Genomic DNA, 23549 nt, shown 5'->3' with positions numbered 1-23549 from the left:
GTTATCTCTGTTCAAGATATTGTAAACTCCATCCACTGAGGAAGACTGTGAGACGCTCAAGCCTCTGTTTCTAAGATCAAGTTTACCACTAAAATTAATTTTTGAAGGCATCTATCTTAAAATGTGCAAACTCAGACTGAAGATAATTAGAAATCATTTTCCAAAATCAGGAAAGTGTGGCAACCATAAATGTAAATTGCTTTTCTACAAGGACAACAGTACGAAAGTGTTCCCTTTTTCAGCCTATAGGGGTTAGATCTTATGTGCACGGCAGAGTTTTGCTTAATTGAATCCTGAAGTAGGAGTATCCAAACTGAATACTCATTACTATCTAATCTGCTGTTGGAAATAACTGCATGTAGCAACAAACTCAAATACTTCAAAAAAAGTTAGTGGTCATAGTCTGTAGAGCAGGATGTAATTAGGGTATTCTTCCTATCGAAGCTGGAGGGAATCTTCTTTTCATTCAGAAAATTTGAGCAAAATGTCTGTTGAAAATCAGAGTGGACTTTATAACAACGTGCTACCTCTTGCTGCACGTATGCTTACTAATAGCTGATCAGGACTAAATGTTGATTTTTAATACATTAGATTTTCAAGTCTGTTGATGCTGATAAGTAACCAACCTGATAATCAAATGAAAGGTCTGCAGGAAGAGAGGTTTAAGTGCAGCGAGCTTGAAACAGAAAACTACTGCAACCGTGAGAGGTGTTTTTTGAAGAGAAAATTACAATGAATACAATATAGAAATAAAATTCACTAAAATCAGGCTTTTTCTTTCTGTAGATGTGTTCATATACTTTGATTTAATTGTCCAGAGCATCTGACCATGGGCCTGTTCTGTATCAAACCCTGCAGCTTGGTCTCTGCAGTTCAGAGAAAATCCTCACATTTGAGGAGTTGTGTGCTGCCACTAAAATGATCATTATTCAGTTTTCAGGGTCTTTGCACATTAATTCTCTGACAATCGACAACATTTTGTTATACACAAAAATGATGGCATAGATATACACAAAAATGTGCTTTGTGTTGGACTAACTGTAACTAATTACTTGTCAACCACACTAAGTTTAAATGTGACCATTAAATCTCGCAGCAATAAGAAAACAACATTTTTTTTTAGAAAATCCTTAACTTTATTCAGTTGTTTTATTTATTTTCATTCCTATTTTATCACTATTATTTCTATTACTCTCTATGCTATTGCCTCACCCCCGGCATCTTGTGCTGAGATTTGCTCGGTTGTTCATCATCCGGACCAGCAGGTGTCGCTGGCCGGGATGTCTCCCGGAAAACCGTACTTCACCCGGAAGAGGAGAACCGAGGGGGACGACGGTGGAGAAATTGTTGTGAACGGTCCGCAGAAACCTCCGGTGGGTCCGTCCGCTCTCTCGACAGTCCAGCGAGTTATAAACCGACCACTGCCCGTCGCTCTTTCGCAGCAGGGTTTAGTCTCGTCGTGCTCCCGGTAGAGATGTCGGTGGTGCCTCCGAGTCGCTCGTCCACCGGCTGGCCGCGGGGTGGTGCCGTTCAGTTCGGGAACAAATACATCAGCGGGCCCGCCAAGCCGCTCACCCTGGAGAGGACCATCAACCTGTGAGTTCATGTGCGGCGGCAAGTAAAGCACCGGAGGCCGGCCACAGTGTCCGCATGTGCCCGGTAGTTACCGTGCACCGTGGGCCGACAGTAGAGGATATAAAAACAGCCACAATTAGCCCAATTAGCTCATTGTTTTTGACTGAAAATAGTAAAAAAAACCCAAAAAACTGTCCATTATTATTACCTCAAAGCGATAGCAACATATTCAGTTTGTTTTTTCTTCTCACCAGTATTAAAAAAACCCAAAGATGTTGACTATAGTATCATCAGTTTGGCATTTCTGTGTGTCCAGAAACTAGCAAATGTTCACATTTAAAAAATGGTGTCAGTGAATTTTTTGGCCTTTTTGCTAAAAAAAATGCCTCAGAATTGTTGCCAATTAAATTTTTTGCAAAGATCAGTCTGAATTTTAAAATACATTTCTTTCTTTTTCTCACTTTTTTCTGACACTAGATTTTAAAAACAATCCGTAGCTAAAAGTCAGTAGATACTCTAATCATTAATGGAAGTAATTTTCCTCTGCAGTCCTAGATAAAAATTTTTATTGTTATTGTACTTTACATTACAGCTTTACGTTTAATAGCATGTAGGTATGAACCACACTGTAAGGTTCTCTGGTGATGCCTTCTGACTTTTCATGTGTGCATTTTGTTTCAGATATCCTCTGACCAACTACACATTTGGAACCAAGGAGCCTCTGTACGAGAAGGACAGTTCAGTGGCAGCCCGGTTCCAGCGGATGCGGGAGGAGTTTGATAAAATGGGAATGCGGAGGACAGTGGAAGGTGTCCTCATTGTCCATGAACACAGGCTGCCTCATGTGTTACTTCTGCAGCTGGGTACCACTTTCTTTAAACTGTGAGTAGCTGATGTTCAGAGGCTCCTGTATGAACCGACACAAGCAGCTTTCACTGAACACCTGTCTGACAGTTTGCGTCTCTCCTGCAGGCCCGGAGGAGAGCTGAGTCCTGGAGAAGATGAGGTTGAGGGTCTGAAACGCCTGATGACAGAGGTAGCTATGTCACTGCACAGTTGAGGCTTCTCGTTGCTGTGATGATTGTGGAGTTTATGTATATTAACTTTTGTCTGAATGTTAGATCCTCGGGCGGCAGGATGGGGTGAAGCAGGACTGGGTGATTGACGACTGTATTGGCAACTGGTGGCGCCCCAACTTTGAGCCTCCACAGGTTAGTAGAAGTTTTGAGGATTTAATTAACTGAAGGAACTATTTTAATAGAATAGATATTTTATATATTTTAATTAAAAGCAGTGTAGCATCACCGGATAAGTCATGAAATGTTTTAGCAGCTCCTGCTCAGGTTTGAAATTTGACATATATTTGTCATATAATCAGTTTCTTTCATTATGACTTAGAGTTTGAAATTTGTGTAAGATTTGGTCATGGTCATACGTCCTTCCCATTGCTAAACTGACAATATTACTAATGTGAGGTAAATGTCAAATTCTTAAAGACAATGGAAAAATTTGGGTGGCGTGTCAAAAATGATTCACTTCTCATCAGTGTACTGTACTGTAGAAGTCTGTCCAACACACCCGTTGCAGATGGTTGCCATTTTCAGCTTCATAAAGTCAGGGGGAAATATGAAAATGTACTCAGGCTGAATTTTCTGTAGTCAATTAGTCATGGAAGTTCAGATACAGTTTACAACTATGCTTAACTAATATAAACTGACCTGAGCTTGTTTGTTTTGCAGTACCCCTATATTCCAGCTCACATCACCAAGCCTAAGGAGCATAAGAAGCTGTTCCTGGTCCAGCTGCAGGAAAAAGGTCAGTATATCACCATGTAACTTGTGAAATTACTTAATGGTAATCACAGGAGAGGGGACACATGAATAAGTTCCCAAGTATCATTGCTTCTTGCTTTGAAATCTGTGATTCTTGTTTCTACAGCGCTGTTTGCTGTTCCCAAGAACTATAAACTGGTGGCTGCACCATTGTTTGAACTATATGACAACGCTCCTGGATATGGACCAATCATTTCCAGTCTACCACAGCTATTGAGCAGGTATTGTTTGTGTCTTTTGCATGAATTTGGTCAATGTTTAAACAGCCCAAATTGAACTGAAAATAGTCATTTATTCTGTTCACTCATAGTGGCTAAATTAAATCAGTGCTAAAAAGGGGAAAGGGTTTATTGTAATGAAATAAAGTAATATCACTAGACTCCTGCAGGACATTTTTATGCTTCTGCACAAGCGACAGCCAGAGCCAGAGACATGTTTTCGGGTTGTCTGTCTGTCCTTCCAGCCATCGAAGTTGAAGGTCATAGTGACCTCACCTTATTGTGAATGCGATATATCAGGAACACTCAGAGGGAATTTTATTACTTCTGGCACAAACATTCACTTGGACACAAGGATGAAATTATTGGAATTTGGTGGTCAAAGTGACTGTGACCTCTCAAAACACGTTCTTGGCCATAACTCACAAATTCATATGCCAATTATGACACAATTTGACACAAATGTCTACCTGTCTAATAAAATGAAGGGATGACATTTTATATCTAAATGGTCAAAGATCAACTTCACTGTGACATCATAATGTTCTGTAAAAACACTTCTGGCCATTGTTCAATGCTGTAACTCAAGAAGGAGAGATTGTGACCCTATTTCCTGCACCTTGGCTGGTTGGAGGAGCCATACAACTGCAAGGCCATAATTCTAGTTAAAAAAATTAAATTGGACAAGACCGAAATTGCCATGCTATTTCTGTGGAGATTGTTGTTTCCTTTTCTTAAATAATTACATTAAATCTGAAAGAATTATCTTTGTAGGTTCAACTTCATCTACAACTAACCTGAGTGAACAGGAGTCCCATCTGGCTGTCTCTGTGAGTGCAGCCTTGTCTGAGTGAAGCTTGAAGATGAGAAATGATGCGGTGAAAAGGACTCATTTCTGGCTGAACTTTCACTAAAGAAAAGCTTGTCATGTCCGGTATATTGACAGTACACAGGGGGGTTTATATTGTTGTTAGAAGAAAATGAAAATGTCATGTGTCTTTTTTTTTTTTAAATCTTGAGAAACTGCTAGTTTTTGTAGTATGCAAGTCCATATTCCAGTGTGTTCAGAATCTGATTTTATGTCGTCTCACAGGAGGCCCGTGTTTGATTAAACAAACTACAACATTGAGTTTCCTGTTGTTTTAACCTGTAACAATGCTGTGGTTTTTGTTTTTGTTTTTTTGTTTTTTTAATAAAGCAGCCCTTTGAGTGTGTTTTTATGAAGTTCAAAGAGTGGCTTACTGATACTAAGTTTCAAAGTAAAATCCATTTAGGAATTGATTTTTAAATTGTGGGTGTTTTATTTAGTTTGCCTATGACTTAATCAGACTTGTCAGACTGCAGAGCATGCTGATGTGCAGAGGAAAACCTGACCGTGGAAGGATGCATTGTTCAAATTGCTGTATGAGGAATGAAAAGGCATTTGGTACATTCACGTTACCCAGGAGCAAAGACCTGTCTTTGGCCCCTGAGGCACAAGGGTCATGTTTCATATGTAGGTTAATAAAATTGATTTTTCAATTTCTGATTGTAGCCTGTATGATATAATATCCATCCATGCTTTTTCTAAACCGCTTATCCTGTTCAGGGTCATAGGGTGCTGGAGTCATCCCAGCACACAGTGGGCCACATAATTATATGATATAATACTGTGTAGTGTTAGGTCAGATCAAATGAAAACAAATCATCATAACAATGCCTTAACTGAACAAAGGACCACCACATACCAGCTTTGTTGCTATGCATATGTAAATGTTTTTAAAAAAAATGTATATACGTGTCCTGATTTGAAACATTTCATAGAAGAACATCTTACCAAGGCCAATCTGGCAGATCTGGCAACTGTCACAGGGCCCCAGACACTCAGGGGTCCCAGAGAGGACCACCATTTTGGAGAACTTACCACAATTCTGAGAATTCAGGCTGTCTCAATGTCTTCTGTCTTGTCATGCAATCCCAGACTGACTCCATCATGTTGAGATCAGAGGTTTGTGGTGGCTAGACCTCCTGTTATCGGACTCCTTGTTCTTTTTACTGAAGATAGTCCTTGATGACTGATTGGGGTTCTTGTGATGCTACAGAATGAATTTGGGACTGATGAGACCCCAACACGATGGTATTTGCTGATGAATAAAGCTCTCCAGCATCTAAATGCTTTGAATGTTTGCAATGTACAGTATTACACTGAAAACTGTAACTTGTGTGGTAATACTGCTCTTAATGCCACTGAAGCATATTCTTGAGGCCCCACTTGTAGAATTAGGAGCCCTGAGTTAAAATCTTTTGGGTTTTTTTGCATCTCACATTACCCAGTTGGACCTAGTGGCATGTAGCACATTAGAGGGCAGTCCACAAAGATATCACGCATGTCTGATAACAGTCAGCTTGACCTACACGCATTTCAAGTAGGTCAGGGGGTCAGAAGTTGTCTAAAAGCAAAGTGACAATGTGAAAAACAACTAAGACTCATCAAGGACTACTCTTGTCCACTAGTTTGTGTCAGGCTCATATTTTGTTTTTTTCTATCAAAGTAAGAGAGGCTGGATTTGATATACTGAACTACAGTAAGTGCAGCCTCTGGGTTTTTTTTTTTTTCTTTTCTAAATTGAAACTACATATTTACAATGGTAACTGTCAGTCTTTCCCGCTGTACATGGCATAGTTCAGAAAAACAAGTGCAATGCAATTGATAAATAAACAACAAACAAAAGGATATTAACTGAAACTACAAGCCTTAGAAACCAAGAGTCAAGCCAGGGGTTAAATTATATAATCACAGAGATCAATATACCCTTATACCCTTCATTTTATCCTAAATGCAGCTGAGCAAGGTTGCAGTCCACAGCATTTCCATTTGTGAATAAAGAACTTGGCTAAAATAATATATTTGTTTCTGAGAAATTCCAGAGCAATATAATTATAAGCACATTAAAGGTGCAGTTAAATAAAATAGCTTTTCTGTCCTTCAAACACTGAATAGATTTAAACAGATTTAGTTCATTCTTCCATCTGTTCATTTGGGACTTAAATGTTGACATGTTTACCCAAAAAAACTAATTATTTACTTTCAACAAATCAAATGATTTACCAGTAAATCACAATTCTCTCCTTCATACGTACTCCAGCTTTAAAAGACACCTGAACTTTAGTTAAGATATCATTTTTGTCAGTTTTCCTGGGCTGCCTGACAGTCTGTACTCAGGGCATAAACTTTATAATTTTAAAACGTCATCTGTCCGCGACGGCCCGTTTCACAGCAACACACGCTGCAGGTGTAAGTGTTGGCAAAGCGCTTCACAAACTGCGTGTTTTCCCGGTTTTACACGGATACGTTTCCACAATGGCCTCCAAACGACAACAGGAGGAGGGTGGCAAAACAGACAAGAAGAAAAAGCAGAAGAAGTGTGAAGAACCGGCACAACTTTGTTCAGCTGTGGAGGACGAGCATGTGAAGAGTGCGGTGAAGGAGGCGTGGAGCCAGGGGACCCGCTGCAGCTGGGGTGAGGCTGTAAACAAGTAAACAAAACTCGTCCGGCTTTGTCTGGGCCCCCTGCGCTTCAATAAATCTGAAATCATAAACATAAGCCAGTTGGAAAACCAGCATCTAGTCACTATCAACTTGTCACACACTTTTTGTTTTTGTTGTGCTTTGGCCGTTTTTCCTGGCATCTTTTTCTAGTTTTCTAACAACCAGCAACACACCAGTCATAATAACACATACTACCGCAGTAAACATTAACTTGTGTGATAGCTGCTCAGTGAATTTACAGTAACTTCCGGTATTTTCTACATTGTTTTGATCATGAGCATCCACTTTTCCTCTTGTATTTTGGAAGATTGTACCTGGGTTGAGAGTTGACCATGTATTTTCACAAACTTTCTCTTTATTAGTCTAGAAATTTTTTAGGTTTTGTGGCTGTCCTGAAACTCTGTAGTTTGGTTTCCCTGACTGAAATGATATAGCTAATCACAGTCATATCAGTATTGTACATGTGTGGTGATAAATAATTTTGATTTGTTTGAGGTAATTTAGAGGCAGACTTGACATTAAATCATTTTGCCAGGAGAGAGCACTGACAGGTTTATTCTATAGCTGTAAAATGTCTTTTTTTGTCACAATTCTTTAGTAAACAGAAACTAAAGGATCATTATTGTGGAAAAACAACATTGTAGAAACATTTCCTTTTGTTATTATTGTGCAGGGGATCTGGAGTTGGACTGTAACCCTTTCCCTCACTGCATCATCAAGAACTTCCTCGCCAGCGAGACTTTTGCAGAAAACCTACAGAGAGAACTGCTGGAGCTGAACTTCCACGAGAAGTCAAACGATCTCTACAAATTTAAACAGGTAACTATCAAGCTGGTCCTCTCACTGATTCATTCCAGTGGCTTTGTGTTGTTATCTAATGTTACCTTCACTTTTTTGTTGTCCCCATCCAGTCAGATGACTTGAAGAAGAGAACAGAGCCACACATCGCAGGACTAAGGTGAGACATAGCTTCTATTGTTGTGTCTGTGCACTCTGTATGACAGACCCACTATGAGGTTGTATAAGGTTGTTTTTTTCTTCTTGTGGTAAAGTTATTGAGTGGATAAATGTTTAGAAAGGTAGATTGTGGATAATAGCCGGTGTTTGGATAATTGGAGCTGTTGTCTCAGGATTAACTACAAGTGGAATAAAAGTGCTTTTGAAGAGAGGTGGCTCATTTTGTCAGGTGGAAAACTATTTATCAAAAACTTGATGAAAAGAGATGCCTTGTTTTTATGCAGTTTTATATCTTTGCTTGTTTTTTCTGATAAAGAGGTCATGCTACATTTATCTGGTAGATTCCTTTAAAAAAACAAAACATAATATAAAGCACATTTATTCTACTGGTAATCCATTGTAGTTAGTATATCCTACCTGACAGAATGACCTCACTTTTTTCACAGCCAGGCCGTGCTGTGGGCCTTTTTCACAGCAGACATTTTGCATTTTATTTTGGTGAGCAAGTTCTAGGACTCAGGTACCGTTCATGCTCGTTGTTGTGGCTTATGGAGACATTTACTGGAATGGAGCCATTACTAATGTTATTTATTACATTCATGGTTTTCCTGCTTTCACAAGTCAAAATGCTGTGAAAAGGTACGTCATTTTGATTTTGTTGCTTTTTTTAAACCACAGGGCAGAATAACATTCCTTACTTTGAGGCACAGTTTGAGATTCCAGACACTGTACTCTTTATTAGGTACACTTGTAAATTGTGATGCAATTTAATACAACGGCTCTTCCATAATTTCTACTTTTAAGAAATGTACAGTGTTCAGTTTTTGATGATCACATATTCATTAGTCATAGTTAGAGGCGGACTATACTTATTCTAAGAGGAATTTCTAATTGTTCTTATTTACATACATTTTGACCTGAACGTTACAGACATCATATAAGTAGACTTTACAGCAGAACATTTGTATTGGATTGTACTACATTGCACAGGTGTACCTAATAAAGTGGTCACAAAGCGAGCCACCTCACTTAAACCCATTTTTACCCTACTTTAACTCAACCTGCTACAACAGCTAAAATTAGTGCTGTGATGTCAGTGCTGTAAATGCAATGCTTAGGTTATGTGCTACACATGAGGACTAAACACGCTTTTAGCCTCTAAAACCTTTTGTTTTGCAGAAATGATATAATTTTCGTGCACAACATATTCATATTTAGCAAAGAGACAGTTGAGATAAATTATGGAGCTCAGTTTGTATCTAGAAACTGACAGAGCTCATTCTGTATTTTTTTTCATCTTTTCATTTGGTCAAACTTGCCTGAAAAATAAAATCAGTGGTTTCATGTTGGCAGAATATGAATCAAAATAATGAGATGTTGATTTTGCCCAAAGAATAGTGAGATATTTTGAGGCGTATGTATCAGCTCCACCAGGTGGAGCCAGAGTTTACATCTGCCACTTAATTATTAGTATATTTCCTCTGTGTAATGCTGGTTAGCATTAAATAGTTAGCATTAACACTGGGACTGTGCAGTAAACATCATGGAAATAGATTCAGCTGCAGGTAGTCACATGGGAGAACAACATAGTCAATGAAATTGAATCTTTAGAGAGGAAAGACTTTCTTCTTGAGTCTGGTTACATTGCTGAACTTGGTACTGAACACACAAAGATAACACACGAGTCATTACAACAGTGTAAATGTTGGATATTTTAAATAAATGACTACAAATCAAAGATGAATTTTAATTATGACAAAGATTAATTAATTAATTAATTATGGCGCAGATAGAGCTACCACACCTGCCAAGAGGTTCAGTGTCAGAGCCAAGTCCAAGAAAGAAATCAAGAAGAATATTAGCTGGGTGTCAAGTCTTATTCTAAGATAACACCTCGGAGACTCACACAGTACCCACATATCAAAATAATCTACAAATCTTTCCTTTATTCAAACATAATCTGAATATGTATATATATTTTATTGCAAATATGGCAAACTATGTTTGTAGGAGAGAGAATACAATGTGTAATTTCTTCCAAATAGTTATTTGTGATTATATGGCACAACACCTTCTGAAGAAATACAGGCATGGAGGCTAAACACAGTAATTAAATGCACAATAATGGCCTCCCCTTGTCATCATCTATTATTTATGTCTCAACAAAATGTCATGGTAGGCTTTCGGGCAGTTGAACAATCTGTCTGTGTGGTGAGGGTTTGAGAGCCTCATTTTATACAGTGTTAAAAGGGCCACCTTTATTATACAATACAATACAAAATTCCACAGTGTAACACAATATATATTTTTCTGTATCACTGTTTTTAGGGCAGCACTGTTTGGGCGTTTCCGTTCCTGGCTCAGTGAAGTGTTGGGGGTTGAACTGGAGCCCACAGTGGATATTTCTTGTGCCAGATATGAATACACAGGTGAGCTTGGTGCTAGAACACCAACAGGAAGGACTGATTTATTTTTAGGTTCTTTTGATGACTAATCTGTCCTGACTTTTTTCTTTTTTAAACGTATCATGTTCTGTTGTCTGTCTAGATGTTCTTTTGTGTCATGATGATGAATTGGAGGGAAGGCGCATTGCTTTCATTCTGTATCTTGTGCCTCCATGGCAGAGCAGCGACGGGGGAACCCTCGATATGTACACAACAGATGGTGAGTATCCTACTTTGTGTGTGTGTGCATTTCTGTGCTTTTAAACAACAGAGGTCTCGTATGTTCTTCATCTTTGTCATCAGGTAATTTCCAGCCACAGAGTATAGTGAAGTCGCTCGTCCCATCTTGGAACACGCTCGTCCTCTTTGAAGTTTCTCCAGTGTCCTTTCACCAAGTAAGGACCCTCTGGCTTTTAAAGTCCGAGCATCTGCAGCTCTTGAAACATCCTTAAAAGTGTTGATTTAAGTTTTCCCAAACACCTTTTTTGTATTATACAATATGTGATTTTAGCAAAACCTGGCTGGATAATCCCAGTACCATTTTTCCAAACCTCTCACCTTAGATATTTGTAATTGTTTAATCTATCCACCCATTCATCCATCCATTTTCTGCTGCTCATCCTGGTCCTACCATCCCTTTTTCATTGATATCTTTCAAACTTTGGCTTGCATGACCATGAAAAGGGTATCAAATTGCTTTAAAAGTCTTTAACTTTGTGAATACTGTAGAAACCATGTAAATTGCTGTTACACCAACGAAGAAACTGCAATTGGAAGTCTAGAGCACGTGTTGTGGTTTTCCAGGTGTCAGAAGTTTTGTCACAGGATAAGTGTCGTCTGTCACTGAGTGGCTGGTTTCATGGTCAGTCTCTGGAACGCCCTCCTCGCCACGTAGAGCCCCCCATCCCGAGGACTCCACACTTACCAAGAGATGTGAGTTTGGTGTTATTTTACCATCTCCATAGGAATAGTTGACATTTTGGCGAAATAGCCTTTAGTTGCTTTCTTGTGAGAGAAAGAAGATCGACAGCACCTTCACATCTATATGTTAAATATGGAGCTGAAGCCAGCAGTCAGTTAGCTTAGCTTAGCATAAAGACTGGAAACAGGGGAAACAGCTAGCCTTACTCAGTCTATAGGCAACAAAATCCTCTTGTCGTTGCCTTTAAAACTCACTGACATGTTATATCTTGTTTAATTCGAACAAAAGCTGGCGTATGTAAAAACAACATATTGCAGTTTTATAGCGGTTATGTGCCAAATGTGTTAGACTAGTCCTTTAATAGGAAGCCTACAATGCTGTTTATGTGTTTGTTGTGTTTATGTGTTCATAACAGGAGACATTGCTCCTGGAGTGGGTCAATCCAGTGTATCTGGACATTTCCTATCAAGAGCAGATTCAGGAGGAGTTCGAGGACAGCTCTGAAATTCAGCTCAAAGACTTTCTCAAAGTAACGTCTCCCTTGTTTTCTCTGCCTTACCGGTGTCCATGAGTTCTTGTTGACTGATGATGTGTTTGTCTTTAGGAGGAGAAGTTCAGGGAGCTGAGTGAAGCACTGCGACACACTCAGATTCAGTGGATGAGGAGAGGTCCGCCCAATAAGAGGTGGGTCATGTTTCACAGATCATTTGACTTGTTAACGTGGTCTGTCTTCTTTATGTCTTCTGTATGTGATGGGATATTTTTTAACACTTGACTTTGTGCACTCAGATGCTATGAAGTAGCTTCTCAGGACACCCTGCCTCAGTGTGTGAGCGCATGCTGGGAGCTGCTTCGTTCAGAGGCTTTCTTCCTGCTCCTCTCCAACTTCACTGGCCTTCGATTGCACTACCTGTGTCCTGCTGATGATGACGACGAGAATGAGGAGAAGAAGGAGCAAGAGGACACACAAGATGGAGGAGCCACGGGGTCTTCGACCGAATCCGCATCAGAAAATGCAAGCAGAGAGAAAGGTTTGTGTCACTGTAAGTTGGTTTCTTCCGCCACAGGTTTATACAGCTGTGTTTGCGTGTTTAACCTTCGTGTATTCTTTAGAGCTGAGCACACCTGTATGCTGTGGTGAACTGCGTCGATGGTCTCATGGCGGCTACACTCTGCTGCATGATGGAGAAGCAGCAAGGGCAGAGTATGCTCTGGATCTTGTTTTACCTTTTGGTTGTTCAGGTGAACACACACAAACACACACACACACACACACACACACACACACACAGAGTAAGAAAAAAATTGTCAACATTACAAAACTTTGTATTGTGTTTTGTGTTTCATAGACTGGCAGTCAGAGTTTGGGGGCTTCACGTGTTATGTTGCTAATGAAGAGGATGAGGAGGTGAGTGCTGATCACAGTATAAGGTGCAGTTGTACATGTGTAGGCAACACTTATCATCATCACTGCCCTGTTGTCATCCTTTTCACAGCTTCTGACAGTGTATCCAGAGGACAACTCCCTCGCCCTTGTGTACAGAGACAAAGAAACTCTCAAATTTGTAAAACATGTCAACCACAAAAGTTCCTATGATTCTGCTGGCAGTTCAACCTGCAGAATGTTTTATGACTTTTCTTTTGTGTACTATGAATAAATATACATATATATCATGTGGGGTTCTTGACATCTTTATTTCATCTTCTTTATGTGATATTTACATTTTAAAGCACCAGTTACTCTTGGAGAAAAGGTGAACTCAAATCAAATTTTATTAATATTCCCAAGGCGTACCCATTCGTCAGCTTAGGTGTTTCAATTAGATTAGATAGCTCCCCTTTGGTTCACATTCATTTAATGCAAACTGCCACTTTAAGAGTTTGGTTAACACCAGCATTAGCCATCAGAGTGTGAGAGGTGAGAGTGGATGGGATGAGACAGACTTCTTCATCCATTTTACTAAAACAGAAATAAGTGAAAGGGTCTAATTCCTGTCTTAACCTAAAAGATAAATAATTAAAATGTTCCACTTTATCCAGTTTTAATGAGAACATGTAAACAGTTCACATTTACACTAAAGTAACCATGGGCAAAAAAATGTTTTTGTGTGCACTGAGAAAAAAATAAACAACCACTGGATCCTCCTCAGCTATATGATCATCGGGTAAGAGCTGGAAAATAAGTTGCATGATAGAATGATGCTGGTATCTTTTGACACTGGTGAAATCTGTCATAATCAAACACAAGTACACAAACCATTTAATTAATTTGAGCCAAATATTGTGGCAACATGGCATTAAGTTTTTTTTTCTAACTTTTTGTTATCACTTTCTCAAACATATATGCATTCCTTTTTTCAACATGTATCTTTACAACAGAATCTGGCAAAACCTCTTCATGCCAGTTTTATTTATTTGTTTGTTGTTCCTTAATATTTGCCAAGAAAATGATGTCAGGTATGTCTCCATAAAGAATGCATGCCATAATGCAGCTACTAGGGTTGTTACAATTGTTTTCATCACAGATTAATCATTCACTCAATTATTTGTCAGAAAAATTACAATTGCTCATTTTGTCCATACTCAAAGATATTCAGTTTATAAGGATATAAAACAGAGAAAAACACCTGAAAAGCTGAAATAGCAAATATATCTCATTTTTGCCTCAAATTACCTAAATAATTGATTGAATTATCAAAATTTCTGTCAGTCTACTAGTTGACCAATCAAAGAATCATTACAGCACCAATGGCTAAAATTTCCAATACTTAGTTTAATTCATTGTTGACACTTAATTGGTCTGTCAGTGCCATATCTTCTGTGGCAAGGCTGGATGACCACCTCTAGGTTCACTGTTATTGGGGTATACATCATTTGATTGATTGCAAATTTTATCACATTTTTTTCACAGGCCCCCTCAGGAGGTTAATATGGCAATGCAATGGCCTACTTTTTTTTTTTTCTATTAATCGGTTGACATGAATGGAAACTGTTTATATAACCGCAAAACACGGGGCCTGTAGGTTCACCACAGGGAAGTAGAGACCAGCAGAGTGCAGCTGTTAAACTGAATCAATTAGTTTTCTCACCTGACCAAACAGTCGCCTTCAACACGTCACTGATCAGTTTTACACCTTGAGTGATTTAGTTTCAGTCATGAGTAATCACAACATTTCAAAGATATGTAATTGAAATCCTTTGCCCTACATATAAATGTCTACAGTAAAAAAAAAAAAAAAAAAAAAGACACTTCCTTCCTGTCATGAATTTTTCCCCGGGCGGCATGTTGATTTTTTCCACCAATCACAGCGCGTTTTCATTTCTCCTCAGCCAATGGGCGACCAGGAAGTTCTCAATGTGTCAGTGGGTGTGATCTCTCAGGAAGAAGCGTCAGCGAACAATATAACAAAGTTTTAAGGTAAGTTTGTGCCGACTTAAACTAAGATTTCCTTCGCACTGAATCAAAACAACAACATGTCTGTCTGCTCCTGGGTCTCTGAGGGGTTCAAAAAACTCCTAAACCCAGTTTTGGGCCGATGTCTCACGGCAGTTGTGTCTGCTGTGCGTGAGGTTTACCCACATTAACCCTCCTCTCTCCAAACACAACAGAGTCCCTTCATGTTTTCATCTTTCTAACTTCACTCTCTGAAATGTGAGATTTTTAAAAGCAGGCAGGCTGCTGTCTCTGGTTGGCTGAGTCTAGCTGCGTTTCTGGTATAATGTTCTTGAAACAAAAAAATCACACCTGGTGCAGGTAACTAGCTAACTTCGCGTGTTGTATCACCTGTACGGATTAACCTGCTGAGATGTTTACAGGGCCCCTGTTTACTCCCACTGCACAGGTCAGTTTTATTATTTACTCAAAAGCCAACAAGTACTGGAGAGAGAGAGAGGAAGAGAGAGAAATAAGTAGTAGATTAACTGATTAGATGATTCACAGAAAAGTAGTTGGCTGCAATTTTGATTTATTTGCCTATTGAGTCATTTATTTGTCCATCGAATATAACCCTTTTTAGCCTTTATGAGCAGTATGAAACATTTAAGTGGTTTGTAACACACTTTAATGTAGTTCGAAGTGTTTATTAAAGTATTTGTCAACATTTATAACTTGTCCTGTGAGCACCCATTAGTAGGCTGGTGTGTAGACAGATATTGTACTAACAAATAATAAATAATATTAGTCTTAATAAGAAAAGTAATTTGTATTCTATAATGCTGCACATTAATAAACATTGAATAATGTCCGTATATTGTCTCACAACCACATTAAAGTGTGTTAGAAACCAGTTATTTAATGTTTATACACTGCTAATAAATACTGAATATGGGATTTAAAGAAAAGCCTCACCTACTAGAACTATGAGCTGTAAAAGGATTGGTTCACTTTTTTAAAAAGTTTGTTTTAAAACAATACTTACACAACCATGTATGTTCCTGTAAGTTCCTCTTGTCCATACTGGCTCTTAAAACATCCTCTCCTAATGTCTAACTGATAAAATCGTTAGCCCTCATTCTGTGCAAAAATCCTTTCTAAACTTCAGATAAAGCCAAGGTGAGGCTGACTGACATGATTTGTCTAACACAGGTTACATGAAGCCTCATATTAGCTTCAGCTGAAGTTTTGAATTCACTGTTGTAAAGGCCATTTTGCTATTGTGTTGATCTTTTTTCTGTTGATTGATTACCTGATTAATTATTTCAGTGTGCACGTAATATAGGTTCCTTGTTGTGACTCTTTGTTGTCACTTACCTTGTCTGTCAAATTGTGGTTTATAACACAGATAGTTCCTGTGTATTATTGGTCAAATCGCACCAAAGCTTTAAAGAGGACACCTCTTTGTGGCCAGTATGGACAGGAAGAAAGTTTACTGTGACCAGCAACTCTTTCCATGTATATTCAGTGTATATACAGGTGGCCCCAAAAGTCTTACTTTTGGACCCATCTTTGTATATATTTTATATATTTAAGTAATTTGTCAAGCAAAAATGCCAATGATTTACTGGTCTTGCTTTCAAACGTGAGGTATACTTCATTGTGAGTGGTAGCCGTACAGTTAATTATATTTGACGGTGTGTGTTTACTTTATGTTTCGTACACTAAAGACATTGCAAAATGTGTAGGAACACGATCATCACAAAGAGGTGAAATTAACAACTTGTGGAAGCAAGTTCTTGTGTGAATTAATTATTTTTTTTCACCTCAGTGTCAGACGGTGACTGTCCAGGGAATACTAGAGGTTGTCTTTTGGCAGCAAAAGCTAAATGATATATTTTAAGCTCCTGATGATCACTTAATCCTCATACATCTGGTGAATTAATCTCACAGTATACTTCCAGAGTACCGGTAAATAGGATAGCATATAATTACATACTGGGTAAGTTGTGGAGATTCCTGCACACCCAGTAACCAGACATACTGTGTATTAGTGAGATATGAGGACATGCATATAATCCAGCTCAGAGGATGCTCTTTCCACGCAGAGCGTGGTGCATCCTGGACATGGAGACAACACCAAGAGAGACCTAGCAGGCTTCAGTGGTTCATCCAGAGCACAGGAGTTAGGGGCTGGACTGGGGGAGGGGAGGACTGAGATTAAACATGTTTTTATGTAATGAGGGTTTCAAAGGGAGGTTGGGGTAAAAAAGGATAAGGTGGAGTGAGGCCACAACAGTCAGGGACCACTAGGACAGAAGTGGTTTTAACTCCAGGAATAAACATATTTTTGGCTGTCTCTGATCCAGGCCTTAGTTTAGTGAGGAGGTTTAGTGAGGAGGTTATATGATTTATTTTCCTCATCAGTTCGGTGAGAAGTAATTTGAAATTGTATCTTCTGCCTAAGATGAAAGGAAAGGTATATTTAACAGTTCAACACATCTCAAGTTCAGAATCTGATGAACAAATCAGTGCTATGGTCGATTAATTCATCCGAGTCACAGGTGATGTCTTGAAATAACTTGTGTGCTTCCACGAACCATCAAAATTTAGAGACATCTAATTTAAGATGATAGAAAACAGAGAAAAGCTGCAAATCCTGCTGAATCAGTAAATGTTTGGTTAGTCAATCAAGTATCATAATTATTTTTCTGATGATCGACTAATCAAATAATCATTTAATACATAGTATGCCACATAGACACCACTCTACCTGGGTCCCTCAAAACTCCATTCTGAAATATTATCTAATCTAATCTTAATCTTTTGGCAGCGTTGATCTTTGGGGGTTTCAATTTTTTTAATCTTATAATCTGGTATGGTTATAGTCTTATGTAATAATAGCACTTTTCAAAAATCCTTAAACTTTGTTATAAAAGCAATGAAACAAGCAGTTACTTATAATAATTGACTTTTGATTGGAGACAAGGAACCGGGAATCCTGACATCCTGACATCCATAATGTAGACATTTAATGGGAATGAAAATCATCCTGACTTCTCTGTGAAGGCACTGAAACATGCTCCTGGAGAAGATGGTAACTTCTTCACCTTCAGGAGTCTGAGTGTCACAGGAGGCTATTTCACAACATGTAAAACCCCTAAGGGCCTTCATTTTTACCTGTGTGGAGTTAATGGCTCTTTTTTCTTCAGGTTTACACAGTTCTTCATAGAGTAAACACAGGTAGGCCTACTGCTGGGGACAATGACATGAGCCAGCATCTTTAGCCTGAGTCATTGTTGTTATGTATGATGTAATGAAGAGGAACTTAACAGTGGAAATTGTGAAATGTGCCTTTATGACATGCTGTGTTGCCTAGATATAAGAGGCGCAGCGTCATCAGACCGTGCTTTTGTTTTCCTTAAGTTAGTTGAGCGGTGCTCCTTGATGGGAGTGGATGCCTGGTAATGAGCTCCTTGTTTTTGTTTTGCAACTAAACTTAACAGTGACGTTTAGTTTATGTGTGGCTTCTGTTTTTTTCATGGATGATAAGATAGAGCCTCCAATTGGGCGTGGTAAGGCTGAAGTAAAGTAAGTTAATAAATGACAGGTATTGTGGAAGTCCCAGCGCTTGTGTGGATGTGAGTTTTCCTTTCTCCATGCTCTTCAAACTGCTTCAGCCAAAATACACAGACCCAAACTGTTACACACACCTATGCTTTTTTGGCTGTCATCACTCTATACTTATCATGTCTTTGTGGGTTTGTGCACTACACAGAGGATGCTGTGATATTGTGTGCTCACCAGTCAAACCATGTCACATGTGTCTTCATTTGTGTTCAGAGAATGGCGGACAAGACTGTGGACTGTGGGCCATGGACAGGGTGTGCAGTTATGTTTCTGCAGTCCCTCTGTCCCAGTGTGAACCTGCTTTCTCTCTACAAAGACCAACAGGGAAAGTTCATCGTTTTCAAAGTCATCAAGCTGACACTTATAGGTAGCACTGGCATTTTAGTTCATATCTATTAGGCATGTACAATATGCTAATTTTAAAAATGCATTTTTCGTGGATGTCCCTTTTATTAATAAGTATTTTCCATGGTCAGATTCTGTAGGAGGTCTGGGGGGTTATGAGATACTGAAGGTCCACGATGCTGATCCCTTTCTGGGGGTGGAGGTTAAATTTGTGAATGTGGCAGCATGTCAGCAGTTCCTGGAGAGCTACAGCTCTGGAGCAGTGCGTCAGTCTCTCTCCCAACACGCCTGCCGGCTTCTTGCTCTGCCCCAAGAGTTGACAGTGGAAACCCAGCTCAAAGCCAGCACACACATCCTGGATCTCTACCTGGACAAGCTGGAACTTTGCCTACAACACATCAACCTTTCACAGGTATGCTCCCTGTTTCTGTTTGTTCTTTTCACTTCTTTTATTCAGCCTGACATTGTAATCATACTCATATCAGTAGAAAGTGACTGTATCCATCCCGCCATTGTCAATTGTAGTTGACATGGAAAATGTGGTTTCAAGGAGCATGTAACTTATTGTTTTTCACACTCATCTAACAAATGCAGTATACCGTTAATCTGAATAGACCCTGCATATTATTGCTAAAATGTGAAATTATTCAAAATTGTTCCATCTTACAATAATCACATTATTTTTAAGTTGAAGTGTAGTGTATTTGATTTTATGTATAATTAAAAACAGACAGGTTAGATAGACTACATTGAAAAGACGGGCCCTGAGGCACATCCTCAGTGCAACAGAGATGAGTGCACCTTTGACAACTGCAATAGAAGTCATCACACCTGTGATTTCTAGTTAAAGCTAACTGCACGAACAAGGTCATAAAATAACTTGAAGGTGATGGTGATGCTGAGAGGGTACAAGAGGATCCACTGCCTATTGAATATCAGGTTAAACACAGCTGTGGCAGTGTTGAGCACTTAGAGGAAGAGTACCAATAACAGAAGGCGCAGTGGCTGACCTTAAAAAAATGATGCTACACATAATTCACTGTTTACATAACCTTGCATTAGAAAATGGACGGGTCAGTGCTTCTGGTGTTTCAGTGACTGATCAGACAGTACAATGGACATTGCGTAAAGTCCGACTCTGCAATCAGTGTACAAGAAGAAAAAACACTGCTCACTAAACAACACATAACTACAAGATTAAACTTTGCCAAAGACCATAAAAAGAAAATTGATTAATATTGGCAGATCAACAACTTGTTCAGCTGCATCACCAATGTTCCATCGCTATGTTTCTTGAATGTAGTCAATGTAGTACACACTGTATGCAGTTACAATGTAGTATAGAAATAAGACACAGAGACTCAAAACATACCGAAACATACAAGCTAAATTCATTTTATTCAGTTTATTAAGTGATCTTTGTCATTTTATAAGCCGGAGCGCCTGCGTGATGAAGAGATCGATCATCTGGAGCAGCAGCTGCAGAGTCAGGCCCTTGGTCATCCCCCACAGTCCACCGTTATCACACAGGAAGACCCTCCTGTCCCCGGCAACTGCTTCAAGTTTCAGAATAAAGTATTTGGTGAGTCAAGATGTCCAATTTTTACTTTTGAGTCTTGTGTAATGTGTCATTCACTAGCTGAAAGAGGTCACAGTGGAGACTAAAATAGCATTTATAGCAGATAAAGAGATTTTTTTTTCTTCAGTTTAAGGTGTTTGATGCAATTTAATAGATACACCTAAAAACCATATTTGTGATTAGGTAGTGGCAAACAATGAATGAACCATACTGTCAACATTAATTGTCCATACAATTGTTTTAGTGTGTTTTAAGACATTACTACATATTTATGCACATTACATTACCTCCAGTCATTTTCCAAAACATATCATGAGGTTTAAAACTGATTTCCCATCTTTCAGTTCAGTTCATTTGGTTCAGTTCATTTCAACAATGTGTTACAGTGAAATGAACATCAGGTTGCAAAGATCGAGATTTGTTGACCTGCAGTCAAAAAGCAACATTTTTTTATTTGAGAAGTTCCTTTTTCCAGTGTTCATCTTTGCTGATTGATTGTTCTGACAGCATATGAATTCAGTGCTGTTGTCAGGTGACTCTAATCCAACCTTTTATAAACTGATGGTCAGTCTATGGGAAGAGATTAGTGCCTGCAGATAATGTATTTGGGTTGCATTGATTTAGATTTGTCGAGCTCATAATGAACTGTGAAATCAGCATTACCTGATGAGGCATGACAGTGTCTTGAAAGTGAATTTGATTTTCTTATTTAGTTGATTTAGGGTTATGATTTAGATTCAGCTTCCTCAGACAAACGACTGTATCTGGCATAAGGAACTTCTTTTCCCTGAGAGCCTCGTTCAAGGCCTCCGACATCCCTGTCTGTCCTGGTTGAATATGAATTATGAAAAATAAATATTTTAAATTAAAAAATTAAACTAATTTCTATCAGTGTACTCATTTAGTTTATGTTAATGCACAAAAGTTTCACATGTATGCAATTCCAGGTTGCACTAATCTTTTTTGCTTGCTGGATGACCACTTGAAAACTCTGGATAGTCTAATTTAGCTGCTAACATGAACACAACTGTGATTTTTCTTAAAGCAACTACTTCAAACTTGTCAAACACCTCAGTGTTGTGAGTAAAATTAGGATCATAGTCCATTTCAAAGGGCTGCTGAAACAGAACAGCTGCTCAAACACTGAAATGAAATAACAAACCTCACATTAAATTTGTCTTGTGGGATTTTTAAATTGATGATAGTGGTTTTGATGTGACAAGGGAAAGTGGGAAAATATGCCACCAGAGATATTCACTGACATTTCTAAGCTGATTTATAAGCAACAAGGAGCAGGTACAGACTCTGTATTGAACAGATATTTTCCTCAGAAATGGTTTGTAACCAAAACAGAGCAAAAAGGGGAGAGATTATTGGGCTTAGGAACGAGACTCAATGACAATAACCAAATGGTTAGGGTGCATACCGGATGGGCGCAAATGCCCTGAGTGTATTGAGTTCCTGGTTCGACTCCCTGGCTACTAAGTCTTTACTGCAGGTCATTCCCCTGCTCTCGATCCCGCATTTCCTGTCTGTCTTCACTATCCTATCCAATAACAGCATAAAGAAATAACTTAAAAAAAAACACTAATTAACACATGCTAATGTTACTCTGATTCTGCTGGATGTGTGAATTAGGTACTTTATTGTGTGATAACATGTCATTGTTATGTTTGTTCCACTGTCCCCAAGTGGCCAAAAAAACAATCAGTACTGCTACTTTAATGCTTTGTTAAAGGGACAAAGCTCCTACTAACATAGACCTATTGCATAAAATCTGTCAATGTCCTTTAAGGTTAAGGACTGCAAGTCTGTAATTTGCTCTGAGAAATGTTTACTGTTTACAAATAAACCATAGTTTATTTAATCACAATTAAGTAGAGTTTACATTAATGTTTTTTTCTTTATCCCTTATCCTTTGGCCCGTCAGAGGACCGAATGCTGACAGCGGCAGATGTTCAGAGCTTTTCTAATGGAGTGGGCCGTCAGTGGAAACATGTAGGGAGGGCCCTGGGGAAGAGCTGCCGGGCTCTGAAGGGTCCGGCCATAGACAACCTGGCCTACGAGTATGAGAGAGAAGGGCTGTATGAGCAAGCCTATCAGCTGCTCAGCCGCTTCATCCAGGCGGAGGGGAGAGCGGCCAAGCTGAGCCGGCTGGTCAAAGCACTGGAGGACTGCAAACTCACCAGCCTGGCTGAAAATATTCTGGACATACAGCCACGAGAGTAACATAAGTGTGCTCCTGTTCTCTCTGCGTGTACGAGTCGTGAAAACTGAGGGGGACATGTCCTCCCTGCATGAGGAGAGGTTGACTTTGTCCTGACAGCTTTTATATACAGTATGTTTGTCATTGTCATCCTCACGTTTAAAATCATTCCTCTGGTGTGTGTGTGTGTGTGTGTGTGTGTGTGTGTGTGTGTGTGTGTGTGTGTGTGTGTGTGTGTGTGTGTGTGTGTGTGTGTGTGTGTGAGATTTATATCTTGATTTGCTTTTCAGTTAGTAGTATTATTGATTATTGTTTGCATTTAGATGAAATGATCTGTCAACACTGTTAAAAAATATGCTGTCCTGAGTTTAAGGCACTGTTTAAACTGTAATGTACCTCCTTTGTTTCTGCTTTATAAGTCAATTTACAGATGGAACTAGTTGGGTTTTGTTACTAATGAGTGAAAAACTGAAGGTTATTGATTTTTTTTTTTCTACAAAATGGGTGCATACAAATTAAATGGTTGTAAAAAAAAAAAGTCTTCATGTTTGTGTTTGATGCATTAGTGTAATTAAAATGAAAACATAATTTTGTCAAAATTCCCTCAGGTATAATTTATTGTTAATCCTCCTCGCCTACCATCACTCCCTGTCACTCACACACACGTGCATCTGCTCATATGATTGAACTGCTGATTACTGATGTCGCTGAGTGTGTGTGTGCCTGCGTGTGTCAAGCTGTGGGAGCTTCAGGGCACAAAGGTGGAGATTTGAGCAGAGGTGTGTGTGTGTGTGTGTGTGTGTGTGTGTGTGTGTGTGTGTTTGTGTGTGTGTGTGTGTGTATGTGTGGGTGGGTTTATCTCAGCCTGAGGAAGAGGAAATTCACTGATGGATGGAGTCTCGGCTGGTTTCATTCAGGGTCCACTGTAAAAAGCCCAAC

The 23549-nt window shown here is 39.1% G+C and overlaps 3 protein-coding genes across 3 annotated transcripts; all 3 read left to right on the top strand.

The window, feature by feature from the left end:
• The first annotated feature begins 1304 nt into the window (after window positions 1-1304).
• nudt21 (nudix hydrolase 21) lies at window positions 1305-4839 on the top strand. The gene is made up of 7 exons (XM_071488335.1): window positions 1305-1596; window positions 2257-2457; window positions 2548-2611; window positions 2697-2786; window positions 3315-3390; window positions 3514-3628; window positions 4400-4839. The coding sequence occupies exons 1-7, from the start codon at window positions 1475-1477 to the stop codon at window positions 4419-4421; spliced, it is 690 nt and encodes a 229-aa protein (XP_071344436.1). The 5' UTR covers window positions 1305-1474; the 3' UTR covers window positions 4422-4839.
• A 2003-nt stretch (window positions 4840-6842) lies between these two features.
• ogfod1 (2-oxoglutarate and iron-dependent oxygenase domain containing 1) lies at window positions 6843-13151 on the top strand. The gene is made up of 13 exons (XM_071489316.1): window positions 6843-7125; window positions 7828-7973; window positions 8066-8112; window positions 10440-10540; window positions 10659-10775; window positions 10859-10950; window positions 11360-11488; window positions 11893-12006; window positions 12082-12161; window positions 12267-12508; window positions 12591-12719; window positions 12827-12885; window positions 12974-13151. The coding sequence occupies exons 1-13, from the start codon at window positions 6966-6968 to the stop codon at window positions 13133-13135; spliced, it is 1578 nt and encodes a 525-aa protein (XP_071345417.1). The 5' UTR covers window positions 6843-6965; the 3' UTR covers window positions 13136-13151.
• Window positions 13152-14806: 1655 nt separating this feature from the next.
• On the top strand, window positions 14807-23209 carry tradd (tnfrsf1a-associated via death domain). The gene is made up of 5 exons (XM_071489317.1): window positions 14807-14895; window positions 18694-18847; window positions 18957-19237; window positions 20260-20407; window positions 22335-23209. The coding sequence occupies exons 2-5, from the start codon at window positions 18697-18699 to the stop codon at window positions 22631-22633; spliced, it is 879 nt and encodes a 292-aa protein (XP_071345418.1). The 5' UTR covers window positions 14807-14895; window positions 18694-18696; the 3' UTR covers window positions 22634-23209.
• The last annotated feature ends 340 nt before the right edge of the window (window positions 23210-23549 follow it).

Source organism: Trachinotus anak, unplaced genomic scaffold, assembly GCF_046630095.1.
Source record: "Trachinotus anak isolate AG129_WGS33_773 ecotype Australia unplaced genomic scaffold, CSIRO_AGI_Tana_v1 ptg000011l, whole genome shotgun sequence".
Classification (NCBI taxonomy): Eukaryota; Metazoa; Chordata; class Actinopteri; order Carangiformes; family Carangidae; genus Trachinotus; species Trachinotus anak.
This window is presented reverse-complemented; position numbering and strand designations above follow the sequence as displayed.